Here is a 21,965-nt window from a genome sequence, read left to right as displayed (position 1 = left end):
GCTTCGGGGATGTCAATGGCCGTGTTATGGATTCTAATTATCAACACAGTAGGGGAGACTGGGGGGGGGGGACATGCCACTCTCGCTCCCTCCCCGGTCAAGGAGTCCTTGGTTACCCCCATTGTTCTCCCCGGCTTGCAACTCGCCTCTCGGAATTCTCTGCCGGGACCCTCCGGAAAAACAGCGCTCCGCTCACCTGGAATAACCCTTTGTCCCGTTCTGGGCATCGCGATCTCAGGAAGGTGTCCGGAGAAGGGCGTTAAAAAGGTCAAGCTGCAAATCCCTCCGGCTTGGAAACCATCCATGTGAAAAGGATCTAGGGGTCTTAGTCGGCCGCAAGCTGGAACAGAAGTTGACAGTGTGATGCGGCAGCTCAAAAGGCCAATACGGTTTGCAGCTGTTTGCAGTGGCCGGACTGAGGGAAGCCATAGTCCCACTCTAGTCTGCATTGGGTTCCTCATGTTGTGGTGACTCTCAACCATAACATTATTTCCGTTGCGACTTCATAACTAATTTTGCGATTGTTATGAATCATAATGTAAATATCTGATCTGCAGGGTGTATTTTCATTCACTGGACCACATTTGGCACACATACCCAATACACCAGAACTCAATTGACAGACCCAGTCTTTTGAACTTGAACATGTCCATTTGTATTTTAGAATGTTTTTATGAACGTTGATGTAAGTTAATAATTTTTTATTTGATTTATATTGTATTGTATAATTTTTTATATGTGTGTTTGTTTTAAGCTGCCCTGAGTCCCCTCTCGGGTGAGAAGGGCGGGATATAAATGTTGTAATAAATAAATAAATAAATAAATAAATAAGTACAGTAGAGTCTCACTTATCCAAGCTAAACGGGCCGGCAGAACCTTGGATAAGCAAATATCTTGGATAATAAGGAGGGATGAAGGAAAAGCCTATTAAACATCAAATTAGGTTATGATTTTACAAATTAAGCACCAAAACATCATGTTAGACAACAAATTTGACAGAAAAAGTAGATCAATACGCAGTCATGTTATGTTGTAATTACCGTATTTACGAATTTAGCACCAAAATATCACGATATATTGAAAATATTGACTACAAAAATGGCTTGGATAATCCAGTTCCTTGGATAAGTGAGTCTTGGATAAGTGAGACTCTACTGTACTGGTGAAGTTGGGGGGGAGGTGATTTTGTCATTTGGGAGTCACAGTTGCTGGGATTTATAGTTCACCTACAATCAAAGAGCATTCTGAACTTCTCCAGCAATGGAACTGAACCGAACTTGGCACACAGAACTCCCATGACCAACAGAAAATACTGGAAGGGTTTGGTGTGCATTGACCTTGAGTTTGGGAGTTGTAGTTCACCTGTATCCAGAGAGCATCGTGAACTCAAACCATGATGGATCTGAACCAAACTTTTGGGAGCTGAAGTTCCAAACACCAGAGGACCATAATTTGGGAACCACTGGTCTATGTAATGCAGGCATGGGCCAACTTGGGCCCTCCAGGTGTTTTGGACTTCAACTCCCACATCTGGAAGGCTGAAGTTTGCCCATGCCTGATATAATGGGTCGAGGTCTCCTGTCATTTTATGACAACCCCATAGATTTCATAGGGTTTTTTTAGATGAGGAATCTTCAGAGGTGGTTTTGCAGATCCTTCCTCTGTGGTGTCTTTTGGCGGTCTCCCATCGAAGGACAGACCAGGGCTGATCCGACTTAGCTCCCACAATGAGACAGGATCTGGTGCCTTCGGGGTCTTTCACCCCTCATTCTGATATTACACAACTGGACTAGAGGCTTTGCTCCGACGCGACGGTTGCTAGTGAGGAAACCCCTTGGGCTTTTGTTTTTGCCCCTTTCCCTCCCGGCAACTTTGAAATTACATGCCGCCTTCCCGCTGCTTTCGGCTCCCTTGTTTGAGCTTGTTGTGTGTTTTTGTTTCAAAGGAAAGAGCGAGACCGAGGAGGGGAGCGGGGGAGGCGTTGGGCGCTCCGAGGCAGGAGACGTGCAGATTCATTTTGAGGCTTCATAATGCTCCACTTACGCACAGCGCAGGCCCGAGGAAATTCAGGAGATGGATGCCTGGTCATGCCGGCGGTGCAGCAGGTTAACTCCCTGGATTTAGCTTCTATCATTTCACGAGAGCGTTTACGGCACTTTACCGTGTTTATTCCCAGGCGCGGGCCCCACTCTGGCCCATTGGCGTCGCCGGGCCCCGTCGCCACCACGTGCCGGGAAGATTGTCAGATCAAACCACACACCCGCCCGACCAGGGACCCGCGTTACATATTCATCGCCTCCCATTTGTACAAGAAGTAGCGATAAACAGACCCAGAGCCAGGCAAAGGCGGCAGACTTTTAGCAGGCGTTTGGCCATGGGGGAGAGCCAGGGAAGGATACCGGGTGAGACATTTCGGAGACACACTCTGCATTGACGCCTAGAAGGGAAGAAGAGACCCCAAGGGCCATTCTGCCATGCAGGGAGACACAGTCGAAGCACTCCCGACAGATGGCCTTCCAGCCCCTACTTAGAAACCTCTAGAGAAGCTGTCAAACAGCTCTAACCATCAGGAAGTTCTTCCTAATGTTTACATGGAATCTCTTTTCCTGCAATTTGAACCCATTGCTCCATTGTGTCCTAGTCTCCAGGGCAGCAGTAAACAAGCCAACTCCGTCCTCAATGGGTTATCCTTTCAAATATGTAAACAACATTGCTCTCAGGTCTCCTTCTCTCTGCCTTCTTTTCTTCAAGTCGGACATGCCTAGCTCCCTAAGTGATTCCTCCTTTGGATTCATAGTTTCCAGACCTTGGATCATTTTGGTTTCCCTTCTCTGGACACTTTCCAGATTGTGCATATTCTTCTTAGACTGGACGCAGGTTTCTTCTTCTGCCCAAAGCAGAAAAGAGTGAGATTATGACTTTCCTTGATCTAGACACTAGATTCCTATTGATGCAGCCTAGAATCACATCGGATTTTTGAGCTGCCGCATCACACTCTTGGCTCACATGCAGCTTGTGGTCTACTGAGTCTCCTAGATCCCTTTCCCATTGACTCTTTGAAATTCATTTGGTTACTTTTGGTCCAGCTCTTCACTCTGTTAAGGTCATTTTGGATCCGGATCCTGTCCTCTGTAATGTTAGCTGTCCCTCCCAATATGGTGTCATCTACATATTTGATCAGCATGCCTTCTATTCCATTGTCCAAGTTGTTGATAAAGATGTGGACTAGCACTGGGCCCACCCTGGCACCCCACTAGGCACGTCCTTCCAGGATAAAAGGCACAAAATGCCTTGTAAAGATGCCTACAACTCACACTTGTCTTTTGAGCCTTTCCCTGACTCTGAGGTTAGAGCTTAAAAGAAGCCTTCCCAGAGATGGAAGAAATTGTCATGGCTTTTTGACTCCCAGTTATTGAGCCAAGGTGACAACATCCCCAAAATCACCAAATTGGGAACGAATCTGTTGCAGCCAAAGACGAAGCCACGAGAGAGGATGGGTTGATTGCCTTGACTCCTTGCCATGAGGCAGGTTCCTCTCGTTCTCACTGGAGCTTGTGCACAAATCAGCTCCCCGCTGTGTTCCTCCCCGCTTTCTCGATTCCGGGTAAACAAGCGTTGTGTGCAAACTCGAGGCAGGAACTTCGGAAGCAGCCTGAGGTTGAGTCCGACCGGTGGTTGATCTAATCCAATCTGTCGACTCTCTCGGAAGATTTCAGGCAAGATTGCTTCCTGGCATCCCCTGATAACTTCCCATCCACGGATCAACCCTTGGCCCCGCTGAGCCTCCAAAGTCAGAACAAGGTGTAGAATAAATGCAGTTTGACACCACTTTAAGTGCCATGGCTCAAGGCGATGGAATCGTTGGAGTTGTCATTTCACAAGGTCTTCTGGAGTCTTCTCCCAGACTACAACTCGCATCCTTCTATAGACTTGAACCACGGCAATTCAAGTGGCATCGGACTACATTATTTCTGCAGTGTAGATGCTCTCCCAAGTTGGGTGGATCTTGGGACTCCTACCCAAACAAGACAAGCCAGGCTTGGAACAGAGTCAGGGCTCTTTGGTTTAGGCAGACAAAGAAGCTATAAACAATTACACTTGATATGGAGGAAGGTAGGGAAGTGTTTCTCTCCAGAGCAGAACCTGGGTGGCACGAGGTTCAAAACAGGTGAAAGGAAGGATTCCTTTGGAGACATAATTAAAACCGTCAAATGAGCTGCAGGTCAGGATAGACGCCAACTTGTATATCGCATCTACAAGTCTTACCCTGTTATTATAGGCAATACATAGAATCATGGGCTGTCCTCTTTTTTTCTCCCCTCCGTCTTCTCTCCCCTCAGTACTTTTGGAGAACTGAAGACAGTCCGCCTCCCCAAGAAAATGGTTGGCACTGGAACGCATCGAGGATTCGGTTTTGTGGACTTCCTGACCAAACAGGATGCCAAGGTAAGCAGCTCCTTGTAACCCGTTCCTTATGCCTGAATATAAGAGAAGGCCCAATTGGAAGGTTACAGGTAGAGCATCCTTTATGCAGAATTCCAAACTATGTAATAGTCCCAAATCCCACATGATTGGGTACGATAGTGACCCTTTGCTTTCCAAAGAGTCAGTGAACTGTAGATTGAATGCAGTTTGATCATACTTGAACTGCATGGCTCAATGCTATGTTATGCTAAGAGCTGCAATTTGGTGAAGCACCAGCACTTTACCCAGTTTGTCTTATCCCCTCTACTTGGGTGCCAAATCCATGTTTTTACTTTGATTATCATTTTATATTTTATCATGTTTAGAGTGTTGATTTTTATTTTTGTGTCTGTATTTTCTGATGTCATTTTATTTTGGTTTGTTGTATTATCCGGGCTTGGCTCCATGTCAGCCGCCCTGAGTCCCTCCCGGGAGATGGAGGCGGGGTATAAAAATAAATAAATTATTATTATTATTATTATTATTATTATTATTATTATTATTATTATTATTATTATTATTATTATTGCTGTTGTTGTTGTTGTTGTTGTAAAACTACAACTTCATGAGCCTGAGTTGCTTTGAACTCAAGCTGCAGAGAATAACTTGGAGCCACTTCCAATTGCTCACTTTGGCACCTCGCTCAGACTACTTTCTGGACAATTGCGGTCCTAGTTTTTGTTCTGGATCCGAGGAACTGCTGCATGTCTTTCTGTGGCCATTAGGGGGCACTGCTCTTCTGGATTTTTTTCTTTTTGGGGGGGGGGGGGTTGTCTTTCCATCTCTGGGAACCTCCATTCCACTTCCACCACTCTTGTTTGGTTTTTACGCCTTGACTTTATCATTTTCCGAGAGGGATTGATGGGGATTGCGCAATTTCCTTTCAACTTTGGCAGTGATAAGTCCCCATCCCCATTGTTCAAATGGGCAAAGGCTTCCCATAACCATAGTCCGGCACTATATGGATGAAGCTCCCTACCGTCTTCCTCTCCGACCCTGCTTTACGTCCTTGTGCCAAATGTTGAGCCCACAGCCATCCCTATGCGTATGTGTGTGTACAGGGGGGCTGTCTTAATATTATTCCTTCCCCTTGTCCTTATGCCACGCTCCCCCTGGCATTGGAAGGCACGAAGAACTCAGCTGCTCCCGAAATCCCAAAACCACCCATTCTGGAACGATTCTCATCCCTCTTTCGGGAGCTCAGATGGCACCGCAGAACTTGTTTTCGCCCCTTTGTTTTCAAGGAAGGATGGGAAATCCATCAACCGCCTAATGTTGTCGGCCTTTTGTGTCCCTCTAATGGCCTCGCCTCGGGGCTCTTTGGGCTGAGCGTTTAATGGGGCAGCAGGGAACGAAGAGGCAGCGTGGTCCCTGTCCCCCAAATTAAGAGTGTTTAGATCCGGTGAGCCATGGCACCCCAGGGAGGTGAACCCGCTGGCCCGGGTTCCTTGATCTATGGGGTCGGCCTTCCTGGGACCGAGACGGCGGCCTTCCTAGTCTCTGGAACAAGCTGGCCTCCTCCTTAATATGACATCCTTTCAAATATAGAAATACGGCTCTCACGTCCTCTCTCGGCCTACTTTTCTCCAAGCTAAACATCCCCAGCTCTGTAGCTGCTCCTTGTAGGAGTTCATGGCTTCCAGACTTTTGATCATGAATAGAAAGAGGAGCATGACTTCCCTCGCTCTCAACACTCTCCTCCTATTGATGCAGCCTAGAATTGTGTTGGCCTTTTTAGCTGCCGCCTCACACTGTTGCCTCGTGTCCAACTTGTTGTCCACGAAGACTCCTAGGTCCCTTTCACACGGACTGCTTTCAAACCAAGTGTCCCTCACCCTAGATCTATGCGTTTCATTTGTTTACATTTTGTAACCTGCTCTCAAGAATGCAGCATTGCCCCAGCTCCCCCTCTTGCTCCCTCGAATCCAGCACATCCAGCACTGGGAAGTGCGAAATTAAAAAGCGCCAATTACCAAAGGAGAGCCTACAATTAGAGCCACAGTTGCCTGGGAGGGCTGCTCCTGCCCACGCAAACAGCCAGTGCAGCTCCCTGCCACTGGCTCCTCCTCTCCGCCTTTGCCTCTCCTTCCCCCCCCAAAAAAAGCCCAAGAACACCCCGCCGCAGTGTTTGTTTAAGTCGACAAGTTGCTCTGCTAATTGGGTAACATTCAGTGTGAAAATGGGCATTTGAAAAACACAGGCGACAGCCCAAGCGGGGCGCTGGCAAATAAAAACAACTGACGTAGGCAGCAGGAGAGTACAAGGAATCTCGAGCTTCAGAGGAGCCAAATGTAACCCAATGGGAAAGCAAAATAAAGGGCAAAATAAAGGGAAAGAGAAGGGTCTTTGGGGCACAGAAGGCAATGGAGTATGTGTCTCCTCTGCGTTTCTATAAGGAAGGATTAAAAATGAGGACTGACGGGATAGACCTGATTCTTGTTGCCGCTTCCGTTTCTCTAAAATGAATGGAGACTCCATCCATCCAAGAGCAGAATTCCAATCTGGGATGGATCTTGGGATTTGGGACTCATATCTTCCAAATTCAGTTCCTTTCCCCTTTAAAGAAATGCAGTTCAATTGTGTTCCTATTGACTCCGACATAAGCGGATTCTCCCCAGGCTAAAATTCAGGCAACGCTTCCCCAGTTTGGGCCCCAGAGTCCAGGTCCCAGATGAAATAGACCCTCGCCACTGATCATTGATCGGCGATAATGGGGGAAAAAGCTATGGTTCTTCTGTCCTCGATCGAAGGCACGAACCAAGCATTCCTATTTTTTTTTTTCAGACTGTATTAGAATTGAATTGTTCAGAAGGTTTTGAACGAGGGAACGCAGAAGCAAAGAAGAGAGGGCCAAGGGGAAAGGTGGTGGTTGGTCCAAATACAGTAGAGTTTCACTTATCCACCATTCGCTTATCCAACATTCTGGATTATCCAACGCATTTTTGTAGTCAATGTTTTCAATATATCGTGATTTTTTGGTGCTAAATTCATAAATACAGTAATTACTATGTAGCATTACTGCATATTGACCTACTTTTTCTGTCAAATTTGTTGTATAACATGATGTTTTGGTGCTTAATTTGTAAAATCATAACCTAATTTGATGTTTAATAGGCTTCTCCTTCATCTCTCCTTATTATCCAACATATTCGCTTATCCAACGTTCTGCCGGCTCGTTTATGTTGGATAAGTGAGACTCTACTGTACTCCTACGTCTTCCAAATGGAAGACTAGATTCCCACCAGAAGGAACAGTGCAGTTTTGCATGCTTTGGGAAATGTTTCGTTTGAACCTGACAATATGCCTCTGAGAAATGAAACAAGACAGTCAGGTGAACCTTGAGCATTGAACCCAAAGTATCCTGAACCTTTCTGAGACCTGTTGACATATTTCCCAAAAAGTATCCTGTGGCTTTGTTAACCAAGACACGGGTGGAATGTGTTCATTTCCCCGTCAAAAGTCATGAGTGATGTTACTTGTTAGTAGTGTGCCACCAATGTGTGTAAATATTTCTAAAAATGCCCCAAATCTTTCCCCAAACCCATGTTTTGAAGGCCTGAGTTCACATTACTCATTGAACCAAACAAACAAATGCCGTTTGTCTCTATTGTGGAGAGTAATGTTGGTGTCCCCCCATCGTCTCATGTATTATATTCATACGTTATTTCCAAGACTTGCCTTCCGCTTAAAGTGTGGCTCATAGGAGGCTTGGCTGGAGACCTCCTTTGGAGATGAGAGGTGGGACAACTAGCCTAACAGTGATCTGTGTGTTTCTCTTCCTCTAGCAAGCATTCAACACCCTCTGCCACAGCACCCATTTGTATGGACGGAGGCTGGTCTTGGAGTGGGCCGACACAGAGGAGACAGTGGAGGCCTTGCGGCGGAAAACAGCAGAGCATTTTCACGGTACTGTAGCGCATGCCAGCAACCGCGCATTTGGGTAGGACTCAGGGGAGCCAAGCTGTTGGTGTGTTGTGAACTTCATGGTCCTTGTGGTTGCCTTGTCTGAGAAGTCCTCCGTGTGCCAAATTTTGGAAGAAGAGGCTCAAACAGGACGCTTTGGCTAGATGGCCATCTGTCAGGGGTGCGTTGTTTGGGGTTGGACTAGATGGCCCTTGGGGGGTCCTTCCAACTCTAAGATTGTATGAAATACTGGAATAGCGGAAATGGAGTGCTCTGCTAGACATAATAATAATAATAATAATAATAATAATAATAATAATAATAATAATAATACCAACACAATCCTAGACACTTGGGAAGTGTTCGACTTGTGATTTTGTGATATGAAATCCAGCATATCTATCTTGTTTGTTGTGTCATAATAAAATTATTATTATTATTATTATTACAAGAAAACGGCACTACAAACTAGAGCTGACAGCTGGCACAACAAAACATTGCATGGAAAGTTCCTTGACAAAATTGAAGGCAAAGCTGACAAGGAGAAGACCTGGCTCTGGCTCACGAATGGGACCCTGAAGAAGGAGACAGAAGGCCTGATCCTTGCAGCCCAGGAACAAGCCATCATAACAAATGCAATTAAGGCCAAGATCGAAAAATCAGCTGATGACTCAAAATGCAGGCTGTGCAAGGAAGCCGACGAAACCATGGATCATATCCTCAGCTGCTGTAAGAAAATTGCACAGACAGACTACAAACAGAGGCACAATTATGTGGCCCAAATGATTCATTGGAACTTATGCCTGGTGGGGTCTTAGCCTCGTCGGTGTCATACCGTTGCCATCTTGTAAGGAACCATGGAGAGAATCAGGGTCAGAGCCAGGGCAGATTCATAGAGACCTGATGGGGTCCTCCTCTCCTGGCTTCCCTTTCTCGTTTCTCTCAAGAGACTCCCGAGATCTGTGTATCTGCATTCGTAACACAAGGCAAGCCACTGGCCTGTTTTCTGTAAGAGGTTTGCGGCAATCCTGGTGAAAGGGAAGAGAAGTGCCTGTTCAAGGCGGGGCGGATCGGGGCCACCGCATTGACATTTCTGGCCCGAAACTGCTGTTTCCTGCAACTATCGACAAGCATCGACAGCAGCAAACGGCACCGGTTGGCAAATATTAGTGTAAGGTTTTTGTCCCTCACCAACCGGTGGGAATAAAACATTGATCGGTGGGTCTCCCGTGGGCCCCGCCTTCAACAGTTGCTTAGCACAAAAGAGCTGATGTGAGGTCTCCTCTCGTGCGGTGCAAATATTGCCTGTTTTGCAATAGAACCCTTCCTAAAGAGCACGTTGGAGGAATCTGTACCAAAAGATGCTCAAGTACTGGGAGAAAAAATCAGTCTCGCTGCTCTATAAATCTTCTATAAAATCCCTAAGGTGGGAACTGATGGTGCTCAAAGCCCTTTTGAAGGTGTGAGGCACTGTTTGGGATCTGTTTCAGGCAGCGAAATAGCTTGGGCCGCCTCGAGAGGGAAATGAATGTATGCGAGCCAAAGGGACAACAGTCGGGAAAAAAATCACAACCTACAATATGCTAAATACCTTTCCAAAATGCATACCTCTCTGCATGGAAACCTCAACACTTGGAGGGAAGGCTCTTTGTTAGAAAGCATGTTTGCCAAACCTTGAGTGCATGTAGCCTTTTCTTTCAGACACACATAACGCCATACAGCATGCACTCTTGTTTGATTTTCGGTGCCACCTCCTCTTCCATCACACATTCTTCCAGAGACCCTTTTTGTTGTTCCTGGAGGAAAGCAGCAGACAGAAAAGTCGGGTGTAGGCCAGAGTGATCCGCTAGCTGTGTGCTATTCATCCGGAAGCTTTCAGAGGCTTTCAACGTGGTTTCCCGGCTGTGGCGCCTGGGAATCCATTGGACGGCACACAATAGTGCTGGAGGTACCTGCTCTGAAAATCTTTGTTTGCGCTTCTCTCGGGTAGATGGAAATGGGTTTTAGATTTGGCGGTGCCTCCCTCCCCCTCGCTCCTGTTGTCGTGAGCCAAGGGTCAGCGCACTTATCCGCTCACCTTGCCACGGTGCGGACGGTGCCGACCTCTGTGGCTGGCAACTTGCCGTTGTCCCCAAAGGATTGAAGGACTTGACCAGCTCAAGGAGCAGAACCTGCCCCCGCCAGTGTCGAGGCCGAGAGTTTGTCGTTCGATGCAAGAGCAAAGAAGGCTGTGATCATGCAGTTTTTCTGCAACCTTGCACCAGGTGCCTCTAAAAAACCACGATTTGGGGACTTGACAGAAAATAGCAAGATTTGGAATGGCTGTAAGGGATAATGGGAGTCGTGGTCCAAGCCTTCCCTACCTCTGTCCTTCTTATGCATAGATGCTGTTGTTTTTGTATAGCAGAATCATAGCCAAATTCATAGCTTGGGCCCCAAACCTGCCCTTGAATTATACATGAGATAGACCTATATATGAGACTAACTTTGCCCAGCCACGCATTGCTGTGGCTTATGCTTTCAGAGTGTTGCTCTTTATTTACTGTCCTGATTTTAGAGATTACATTGTTCTGTATTATTATATCACAGTAATTATTACATATTATATTTATAGTCTTATATTATCTTCTTAGAACTGGATTATATGAGGCCCCTTCTACACAGCTGTATAAAATGCACACTGAAGTGGATTATATGTCAGTGTGGAGTCAAGATAATGCAGTTCAAAGCAGATAATATAATATTATAAATGGGTTATATAGCTGTGTAGAAGGGCCTTGAGTCTACACTGCCATATACTATAATCCAGTTAAAATCTGATAATCTGTATTTTATAGGCAGTGTGGAAGAGGCCAAGTGAGGCCTAACTCTGCCTGTCCCCTGGCCTGAGTGGGTTGCTAGGAGACCAAGTGGGCAGAGCTTAGCCTTCTAACTGGCAGCAATTGGATAAAAACAATTATTCCTCTCCTCTAATTAGGACTTTATTTTTCTTTTCTTTTTGTTGTATGAACGTAGAGGCATGGATGTGAGGTTGTGCTGCCAAGTTTAGTGTTTCTGGGATGCGTAGTTTTGTTGTTTTGTCCTAGGCTGAAATTTCATTACCCTTTTATATATATAGATAGACTTATACACAAGTATGTATGGTATATGTCTACAGCAGGGTTGTTGGATGTTTTCTGGGCTGTATGGCCATGTTCCAGAAGTATTCTCTCCTGACGTTTCGCCCACATCTATGGCAGGCATCCTCACAACCATACCTCACAACCTCTGAGGATGCCTGCCATAGATGTGGATGAAAAGTCAGGAGAGAATACTTCTGGAACATGGCCATACAGCCTGAAAAACATACAACAACCCTGTGATCCCGGCCATGAAAGCCTTCGACAACACATTGTCTACAGCAGCATTGTCAATGGACTAGGTGGCCTCTTGGTCTCCTTTCCCATTTTCCTGGAATAAAAACAATGGGGAGAGAGAAGCACCAGGCCCTCCCCAACAAGGCCAGTTTCAAAGCTTGAGCGGTGATGTCTTGTGTTGCCCCTGAGCTGAGCATCTCCTTCCTCCCGCTCGTAGTTTCTGCCTCGCCTTGCCTCTTGCGTGACGTTTTCTTGTGCCGTTGCCTTGCGCGGCAGCCGTGGGCTCTCTCTTCAGCATCTCGCCTCCCTCCCCTCGCTTCCCTCCGCCCGCCTTGGAGGGTTGTTTTGGAAACATTTCCGAGCGAGCCAGTAATAATCCCGTGCACACTCCTCCCCTCTCGGGAGCTGCAATTCGTGCGGTGGAGGTACTTGCTCCCAATCCCGCTAAATTACTATTGACTTGTGTTCGGTGCGCTCCGCAAACATTTCACTCAGCCGTCACCAGCAGGGCCAGCGATCTCCTGCCAGGGGTAACTTGGGAGGCCAGCTGCGCGAGGCCGCGTTTCCTGCTCTTCCCCATCGATCAAAGAATTAAACTGACAGAAGGGAAATTTTCAGCCCAGGCTGCAGCCGGGATAGGGGAAGGCGAGCGCATCTCGGGCCGAGGGGGGGAGCTCGGGAGGTCGCGGGGGGCTGCGGTGGGCCTCCGTTTCCTGCGCCTCTGCTGAAAAGATGTGAGCAAATTCAGCCAGAAGTGCTTTATTCTGAGCCAGCGGAGGGCATGGGTCCTTTGCCTCCTGCTTCCCGCACAGCTTTGGCTCAAGACAGTGGAGCAGATGTGAATCCATATTTTTGCTCTGGTTTTTATCAAGGTGTCTTTAAAGCATCTCCAAACAAAGAGTTCAGTGCCACATCCATACACAGTAGAACGAGCGGAACACAAGGCCCACTTATTGAATCCCAGGGGCTCTGGAGTCTGCTATCTTAAACCAAGAGCTTTGGAGCAACAGTATTTGTAGTGGTTTGGGTCCTGGATTCTGACTCTGGAGACAGGGATTCGAATCCTGCTAGAGAAACCCACTGGGTGACGTTGGGCAAGCCTTCTTCGGGAAGACAGTTGGTGGCACCCAGTATCCATTGACGGCCCTTCTGAACTTGGGCAAGGTTCCTTTTTTATTTTTTTGGGACTGCCACTTCCAAAATCCACTGTGGCTGGGGGATTCTGGGAATGGCAGTCCGAAAAGATACTTTCCCACATGCTCTGGATGTTTGGGGAACATAGGTCTAGGTCTGATCTTGAGTGTTTGTGTGCCTTCAAGTCTCCATAGACCTCCATGAATTATCATCAGGTTTTCTTAGGCCAGGAATCCTTAGGAGGCGGCTTTGCCTTCCTCTGAAATAGAGCCCACCGCAACCGGTATGAGTGGTCTCCCAGCCAAGCATTAACCAGGGTTAATCCTGCTTGCCTTCCAAGATCCAATGGGATCTTTGCCTAGTCTTCCACCAAACATCGGTCTCCTATAGGTATCTGTTCCCTCTTGACGTTGGCTCTTGTTTCTTGACTTTTGGACAAAGCCAACTCAAAGGAGGGGGCACTGCTCCTGTCACTTTTCCAGGAGCCCCCCCCCCCTCGCGCCGCCTCCCTCGACAGTCATAAAAGTACAGGAGCAGGAGTACAACCGGTCCTGGCATTTTGTCAAGGAATTAATTGAAAAATAAAATCATTAGATGGGGGGGGGGGGGGGACTCCAGAAATGCAGAATTGTTTGGAAGAGGAGGAAGAAGACGAGGAGGACGACAGCGGGGTTGGGGGAGCGAGCGCCGCTTTTGTCAGGTTAATTTCTCCTGTATTGATGTTTTGTGACATTTACTTGCTGTTTATCTTGGGAAGCAGCTGTAATGCTAAAAGAAAATTTGGCAGCTTGTGCCGCGTGTTTATTTTACACCCTTTTCCCGGAGTCCTGCAAGTACATTTATTTGTTTGTTTGAGACGGGCGTTTTGATGGCTGCGATCGGGCTTTGAACAGCTGTTCTCCACATGGAGAGCTGCTTTCGGTAATGAGAGAGAAGTACAGACGGCGAGGAGGTTGTTTGGTGGGTTTGGTTTTTATTTTATGGTTCTTTTTTTCCCTTCCGCATTTTCCAAAAAAGTTCAGGGGAGAAGGAATGATCCCAAGGGGGCCCATAAGTCACCCATGACTTCTGTGAACTTTGGAAAGAAGGGTTGAGGTAGATATAATAAAACATGGGAGCTTTAAATCACACGCAAAGCTATTTCCATTCCGTCTTCAACTCTGTTCTGTGATCCAATCTCCCTTTTCATGCCTACCTTCTTACACAACTGGTGAGGTTGGATGAATTGCTGGGATCCCAAGGAATGGGATGTCAATGATGGACCTCTATGTTCTCATGGAGGCCCCATTCCTTGGCGTCTCATGGAGGCCCATCATTGGCATCCCATTCCTTGGCACCTCATGGAAGATCATCATTGGCATCCCATTCCCTGGTATCTCATGATGGCTCATTGTCAGAATCCCATTCCTTGGCATCTCATGGAGGACCATCATCAGCATCCCAGTCTTTGAAATCTCATGGAGGCCCATCATTGGCATCCCATTCCCTGGCATCTCATGAAGGACCATCGTCGGCATCCTAGTCTTTGAAATCTCATGGAGGCCCATCATTGGCATCCCATTCCCTGGCATCTCATGGAGGACCATCATCAGCATCCCAGTCTTTGAAATCTCATGGAGGCCCATCATTGGCATCCCATTCCCTGGCATCTCATGAAGGACCATCGTCGGCATCCTAGTCTTTGAAATCTCATGGAGGCCCATCATTGGCATCCCATTCCCTGGCATCTCATGGAGGACCATCATCAGCATCCCAGTCTTTGAAATCTCATGGAGGCCCATCATTGGCATCCCATTCCTTGGCATCTCATGGAAGACCATCATTAACATCCCATTCCCTGGCATCTCATGATGGCCCATCGTTGGCATCCCATTCCTTGGCATTTCATGAAGGACCATTGTCGGCATCCTAGTCTTTGAAATCTCATAGAGGCCCAGCATCAGCATCTCATGGAGGACCATCATCAATATCCCATTTCATGGCATCCTAGCCATTCATCCAACTTCAAGAGCTGGGTAGGAAGGTGGCCCTTCCACATCCGTGCTCTTTGGGAGGGACATTTTGGGGAGATCTTTATGGTTGTGCAATGGATCTGCTCGACTGTGTTGTACTTGCTTTTGCCAGGGGCTTATAGGACTATGGTTAACAATGCTGGGAGGCTCCAAAGAGAGGTCTGGTCAGAGGATCAGTATGTGATGCTAAAGCGGACTCTTTTCCCTTCTCTCTCCCCGTCCTTGCTTGAACCCACACAGATTCCGCACCCAAGAAGAAGAAGCGCTCGGCTGTCCTAGAAGAAATCCTGGACAAGCTGGAAGATGATGGAGACAGCGAGGGAGAGAGCTAGGGCTCCTCCTCCGGGCAGCAAGGTAGGTGGAGTTGGAGCCATTGAATTGAGAGCGGTGTGAATGGCACTATGAGACCGATTCTCTGTTCGGAACATGAAACAATTATCTGCTTCGCCCCGTCTTTTAGGCCCCTATCTGGTGTGTGAACTGTCATTGGTACCATCCAAAACATCTTTCAGTCTTAGACCACTGGTGTCCAACCTTTGGTCCTCCAGTTGTTTGGGACATCAGCTGCCAGAATTCCTGAGCATTGGACAAGCTGACCAGGGCTTCTGGAGCTGGAGTCGCAAACCTGGAGCACCAAAGGTTGGATGTTGCTGGTCTAGACCTTCCACACTTGGTGTTGAGGCTTCTCTCAACCATTTCCCATGTCGTAGCAGAGAACACCCTATGGGTGTCAACATCCTATTCATATAGGTTGGTGATAATACATAATAGGCATAGCGACCTCCTTAACCTGTCAGAGTGGCTCTGGATCCCACCCCGTGATATCTTTGCCCGGAGAGCTCAGTAGGGATTGTTGATTCCAGTCATTTTCTGTGCAAAACATGGAGCTGTGGTAAATCCAGAGATGGCAGTGCAGTAATCGAGATAGACGCTAGGACGCAGACGGTGTTTGGTGGATCTCTTCCAGGGGCGCTTTGGGTCCCGTCTTCCTCTTCCTCCTCCCTCGCCGCCTTGGCTTTCATGGCAGGGCGGCTCTCTCCCCCTCCGCCCTCCCCAAAAGACAGCGCTCTGTGCTCCGCCGACAGATTAGTGCAAGCCGAGCAGGTAGGCTTTCGCGGAGGGAGACGAGCCCGGTTTCGACATCTAATTCAATTTGTTCTGCTGAGATTGGAATATGAAATGCTTGCCACTCAGATGTTCAAAGGCACTGGTGGGGTGGGGTGGGGAGGAGGGCGAGGAGGAGGTGCACCCAAAGCGCCTTCAGAAGTTTACATTTTTTATGAAGACTGATTTAACCCGTCATACCCAACCACTCCTTGTCCAGACTGAATGTCATTGCCTCTTCAGTGGCTTACCCTAGAGTAGACCAATCTTTCCCAACGAAGGGCTCTTGGAATCTATGATGCCCCAGATATGCAGACTACAATTCCCATATTCCCTAGGAGTCTGCCATGTTGGAGTCCAACAGCACCTGGATGGCTACAGCTTCTGCCATCAAGATGACTTGGACTTATGGCCACCCCATGAATCGGTGGCCTATCTTCAACAGGTCTTCCTTAACTGACTCTATCCATCTTGAATGCGGTCTTCTTCTCTTCCTACTTTAGTATTCTATGATCCATCTTGACATCTCATAATCCTGTCTAGTTCCTTCTCGGCCGCCTTTCCAAGTCCCAGTCTTCTTCTCATTTCTGGACTGGTGAATGATTGAGCCAAGCGATGAAAAACTTGAACTATTTCAACGTCTTCATGGTCAACTTCAACGTGATGGAAACTATCTGTGGTCCTGATTTTCATTTCCTCCATGTTCTGCTGTCGATCTGCCTTGGCACTTCCTTCGATGACTTTCCTAATCATTCGAAAACAGAAAAGTGAAACATAGAGCATGTGTGTCTTTCGGTCAACCTTCTCTGGATGCCATCTAGTGTGTCCATCTCCTTGGAGACAGGATTGTGTTCCCAGGTGAAGTCTGACCAAAGCAGAATAGAGGTGGACCATGACTTCCCTCATTCTCAACACTAGACTGCTGTTGTTGCATCCTAGAATCGGATTGGCCTTTTGAGCTGCCACATCATACTGTTGGCTCATGGTCAACTTGTGGTCTACGACGACATCTATATCCTTTTCTGATGAACTGCTTTCAAGACCCATTTGCCTAAGTACGGTACATTTTCCTTTGCTACCAAGGTATGGATAGTTGTGATTTTTGTCGGGGTGTTTCTCTCTTGTCTCTTGCTTTCTGGTGCACATTGGAATACGGGAGAAGCCCTCCTTTCCTGGGGCAACAACCGCCTTGTCTACCAGAGACGTGGCCAAACGGCAGGCTTCCTCCTGCTCTGCTCTTCTAAATGTATTCACTGGGAGGAAGGGAGGCAAGAGAGAGAGAGAGAGCGACGTGGCGGGGAGCTGAGATTTCACATTTATCCATTCATGAATAATAATCAGGCTGAGTAATTCACAGTAAATGGGTATCCAAATTGGCTAATAAGGAAGGCTTTCACCTCAAACTGAAGCTGGGCGCGAGACCGAGGCTATCAACAGACGCTGGCGATGGCATGCGTGTGTACGCGATGTGACCTGAATCGGTGAAATATGCAAACCAGGGCCCCGGTGCCAACAAAATAATAGGCATCGCTCTTAGCAGACGGAGGAGAGAGCGGCCCTGGCAGGCGGACAGCGCGCCAGCCTTCGTGGGGGCTCCCCACCGCCGGCGGACAGAGGCCTGGTTAACTTCTTCCTGGCTCTCGCTTACCAAGGATGAGTCTAGAAAATCCATTGGGCCCAGGAAGATCTCACCAGTCACTGATCCCATCATGAAACCTTGAGTTTTGAGATGCTGAGGGAGGTGGTATCAAACTGTCATGATTGTGTGGTGCGGATCCACCTATGCTCTTTGCTGTTTTGCACGTTCCAACCTCCAGACCTCTTTGAAACGAAGGGACAGAAATACTCTTGCAAGCGCCTGTGGCTATACCCAAAGGGAGAGAATGTGCACATACTTTGAGCCTTCAAGATCAAGGCTATAAATAAATAAGTCTGGGAGAGAAGGCTCAAAGGCAGCATTTGCATTTGCCCCAAAGGGTTGGATCGGAGAGGATGCCCCAAGGCCAGGAGCGCTGGACTTTGCGGGAATGCAGCCGCCTTTGCCTCTGATGCCTGAGCGTGATTGACACTTACAAATTACCCGGCCCAAAGTGTCGAGTCTTTGACCCCGGAGTAACATCTCCAGCACGCGCGAGATTTGCCGGCGTTTTGTCATCTAATTACGACAAATCCCTTGGAAATTCACCGGCGGGTGCATTGGTAATGCCGTCACCGTCTTCGTGCGCCGCCTCCTTCTCCCTCCTGCCCAAGAGAACCCCACCGGAGGCCTCGGTTGGCACAAGGAATGCCAGCGGTGGGATGGATTTCCAGAAGACTGACAAGGAACGTGAACGAGCTCTCACATGCGCGCTATATGCATTCATCCATGTGCCTTCAAGTCACCTCTCGACTCCGAGCGTCACAATGGACTTCATAGGAGAGGTGGTTTTGCCAGTTCCTTCGTCTGAAATGGAGCCTAGGACACCCAGGATGCATTAATTGTCTCCCATCCAAATCCTCACCAGGGCTGACCCTGCTTAGCTTCCACGATCAGGCAGGATCTGATGCCTTTCGGATATTTGGGCCTTCCACATACATCCTATATTATTGTAGCCTCTTTGAATTAACTATCTCATACTCAGATTACTAACCGTACAGAACGTACCCCATATTTGCAAGGGATATGTTCTTGGACTTCATGAGAAATGCAAACAATAATCAGCCCTATTGAAATGAAGGACTGTTAGCACTGTTTCCCAAACTCTGGTCTTCCAGGTGTTTTGGACTTCAGCTCCCAGAATCCCTGATCACTGGCCAAGGCAGTGGAGGCTTCTGGGAGTTGAAGTCCAAAACACTTGGAGGACTAGAGATTGGCTTTCATTCATCTAAAGCAACATTGGATTGGGATCGAGATGGTAGACATTATTGAGGCTCAAAGAGGCTGCAGCAGTTTGCTTTTGCCTGAGCCGTCTGGGAAGGGAAAGATTCCTTCCTCTGAATTAATGGCGTGCAAGTGACTTACACTTTGAACTCAGTTTTCGGCCATTGAATTAAGCTGAGAGAAATGGGGGAAATGGAAGGGTGGGAGAGAAACTGGGACATTGTTTTAAAACAGTGGGGTGACAGGATTATTTGTGTCTATCTCCGCCAAATTGGAACAGGTGGGTGGCATGGCATTTATTAGGTCCTTATTTTATTATCTATGCATTTTATCTCATCATTGTACTCTTGCATAGATATCTCAGTTCCTCCACCTATGTAGACGACAGAAGTGTATTTGGTGGTTGACTGATATCATTAACTATTATAATGTTTTATATTGTATTTTTATCTTGTTATATTGTGAAGTGCATGTTTGTTGTTTTTACTTGATTATGTTGTTCGGGCTCTGCCCCATGTAAGCCACTCTGATTCCCCCTTGGGGCGGGGTATAAATAAAGTATTATTATTATTATTATTATTATTATTATTTTATTATGACACAGCAAACAAGATAGATATGCTGGATTTCATATCACAAAATCACAAGTCGAACACTTCCCAAGTGTCTAGGACTGTGTGATGTATTTTCGGATGATGGGCTCAGATCCCAGCAGGGTGGCCTTTTGCAGTTGGCAGATTGTAATTTTGTCAATGTCTATTGTTTCCAAATGCCGGCTGAGATCTTTTGGCAGGGCACCCAGTGTGCCCATCACCACCGGGACCACCTGCACTGGTTTCTGCCAGAGTCTTTGAAGTTCAATCTTGAGGTCCTGATAGCGGCTGAGTTTTTCCTGTTGTTTTTCGTCAATGCGACTGTCACCTGGGATGGCAACATCAATGATCCAAACCTTTTTCTTTTCCACAACTGTGATGTCTGGTGTGTTGTGTTCCAGAACTTTGTCAGTCTGGATTTGGAAGTCCCACAGTATCTTTGCGTGCTCATTTTCCATTATTATTATTATTATTATTATGGAGCCCCCAGATGGCGTAGTGGACTAAGTGACTTGAAGGTTGGGTTGCTGACCTGAAAGCTGCCAGGTTCAAATCCCACTTGAGGAGAGTGCGGATGAGCTCCTTCTATCAGCTCCAGCTCCATTCGGGGACATGAGAGAAGCCTCCCACAAAGATGGTAAAAACATCAAAATATCCAGACAATGTCTCCTGGGCAACGTCCTTGCAGAGGGCCAATTCTCTCACTCCAGAAGTGACTCAAGTCGCTCCTGACACGGAAAAAAAAATTATTATGACGCATATGACATTGGTTCACTTTGGCAGACCTTTGAACCTGTAGCCTGAGTGGATCAGAACCCCAGAGTGTCCTGTTGTCCCCAACTGGTCCATTTGCCTCCAAAGGGACAACGCAAGCAATACATCTTCTTTGTTTTCCTCCCCCAGTTTCGAACCAAGCCAAGGTTGGGAAGACGCTGGTGCCCAAATGGATCCCACGCTTCAACCGCCTCCAAAGAAGGCCGTATTGGACCCCCCACGAGACAGCCGCGAGACTCCGCCGTGGCCACCCCGGGGTCTCTCCTCTCGCTGGAGGAGGATTAGAGAAGGCAACAATGGCTGCGCTCGCCTGCCAACCTGGAGAACTGCCACGTTGGCTTCTTTTTTCAAAACGAGAGACGGAGCCAACCTTTTCAGCAAACAGCTTAGCTGCGGCTATCGCTTCCCCCCCTCCCTCCTTTTGGAACAACCTGTACAGTTTAGAAAAAATAATGTACATAAAGGCCCATGTATTGTCAGTTTGGACCTGGACCGAAAGTCATCTTTGAGCTGTGTCTGCCTCCGAATTGTTTCCCTGTTATACTCACCGATTGCATCCTTATGAACCCTGCAAACCCCTTTTTAGAATTTTTCAATCATTCGTTTGTGTTTTCAGTTGTTCCAACTGATGTCATTGCCAGCTGTGCAAGGATCTTGTGATATTGGGCAGAATATGGTATTTTAATAAAAAAAATTCCTGATGGATCAATACGGAATATACTCCTTTTTGTCACCATATCAAAGTGGGTCGTTCAAAATGCAAAAGGAGCTTAAATAAAGCGTTTTCCTGCTTTCTGGTAAATAACTAGATCAATCATATATCTTTATTATATGACCAACATAAGTAATCAGCAGAAAAATACAACATTGCACAAAATACGTACAGTAGAGTCTCACTTATCCAAGCTAAACAGGCCAGCAGAAGCTTGGATAAGCGAATATCTTGGATAGTAAAATTAAGGAAAAGCCTATTAAACATCAAATTAGGTTATGATTTCACAAATTAAGCACCAAAACATCATGTTAGACAACAAATTGGACAGAAAAAGTAGTTCAGTACACAGGAATGTTATGTTGTAATTACAGTAGAGTCTCACTTATCCAACACTCGCTTATCCAACGTTCCGGATTATCCAACGCATTTTTGTAATCAATGTTTTCAATACATCGTGATATTTTGGTAAATACAGTAATTACTACATAGCATTACTGCGTATTGAACAACTTTTTCTGTCAAATTTGTTGTATAACATGATGTTTTGGTGCTTAATTTGTAAAATCCTAACCTAATTTGATGTTTAATAGGCTTTTCCTTAATCTCTCCTTATTATCCAACATATTCGCTTATCCAACGTTCTGCTGGCCCGTTTACGTTGGATAAGTGAGACTCTACTGTACTGTATTTACGAATTTAGCACCAAAATATCACGATGTATTGAAAACATTGACTACAAAAATGCGTCGGATAATCCAGAACCTTGGATAAGCGAGTCTTGGATAAGTGAGACTTTACTGTATATGTAAAAGTCTCACGAGTCGAATGCTATCAGCCAATTTGGATGGGAATTGAAATGGTATGGTTGTGAATACGGTATATAATAACTTTAATAATAATAACTTTATTTTTATACCCCGCCCCATCTCCCCGAAGGGACTCGGGGCGGCTTACATGGGGCCAGGCCCGATAAAACAAACAAAACAGTAACAAAGCAATAAAACAATTATCCCAGTAAAAAACATCAACATCAATAAAAACAATCATTAA

At 46.8% G+C, this 21,965-nt stretch overlaps 1 protein-coding gene across 3 annotated transcripts in view; it reads left to right on the top strand.

The window, feature by feature from the left end:
* The window catches only part of rbm19 (RNA binding motif protein 19), a 71,124-nt gene that overhangs the window by 37,213 nt on the left and 11,946 nt on the right, over positions 1-21,965 (top strand). For 2 of the 3 annotated variants that reach the window (XM_008118682.3, XM_008118681.3), the window contains exons 22-24: positions 4,341-4,446; positions 8,250-8,370; positions 15,110-15,223. In XM_008118682.3, the coding sequence (XP_008116889.2) occupies positions 4,341-4,446; positions 8,250-8,370; positions 15,110-15,201 (319 nt within the window). In that variant the 3' untranslated portion in view covers positions 15,202-15,223. Of the gene's footprint in view, positions 1-4,340; positions 4,447-8,249; positions 8,371-15,109; positions 15,224-20,329; positions 20,917-21,965 lie in introns of those variants that run through there. The other variant, XM_008118680.3, reaches the window with a different exon arrangement.

Source organism: Anolis carolinensis, chromosome X (assembly GCF_035594765.1).
Source record: "Anolis carolinensis isolate JA03-04 chromosome X, rAnoCar3.1.pri, whole genome shotgun sequence".
Lineage (NCBI taxonomy): Eukaryota > Metazoa > Chordata > Lepidosauria > Squamata > Dactyloidae > Anolis > Anolis carolinensis.
This window is presented reverse-complemented; position numbering and strand designations above follow the sequence as displayed.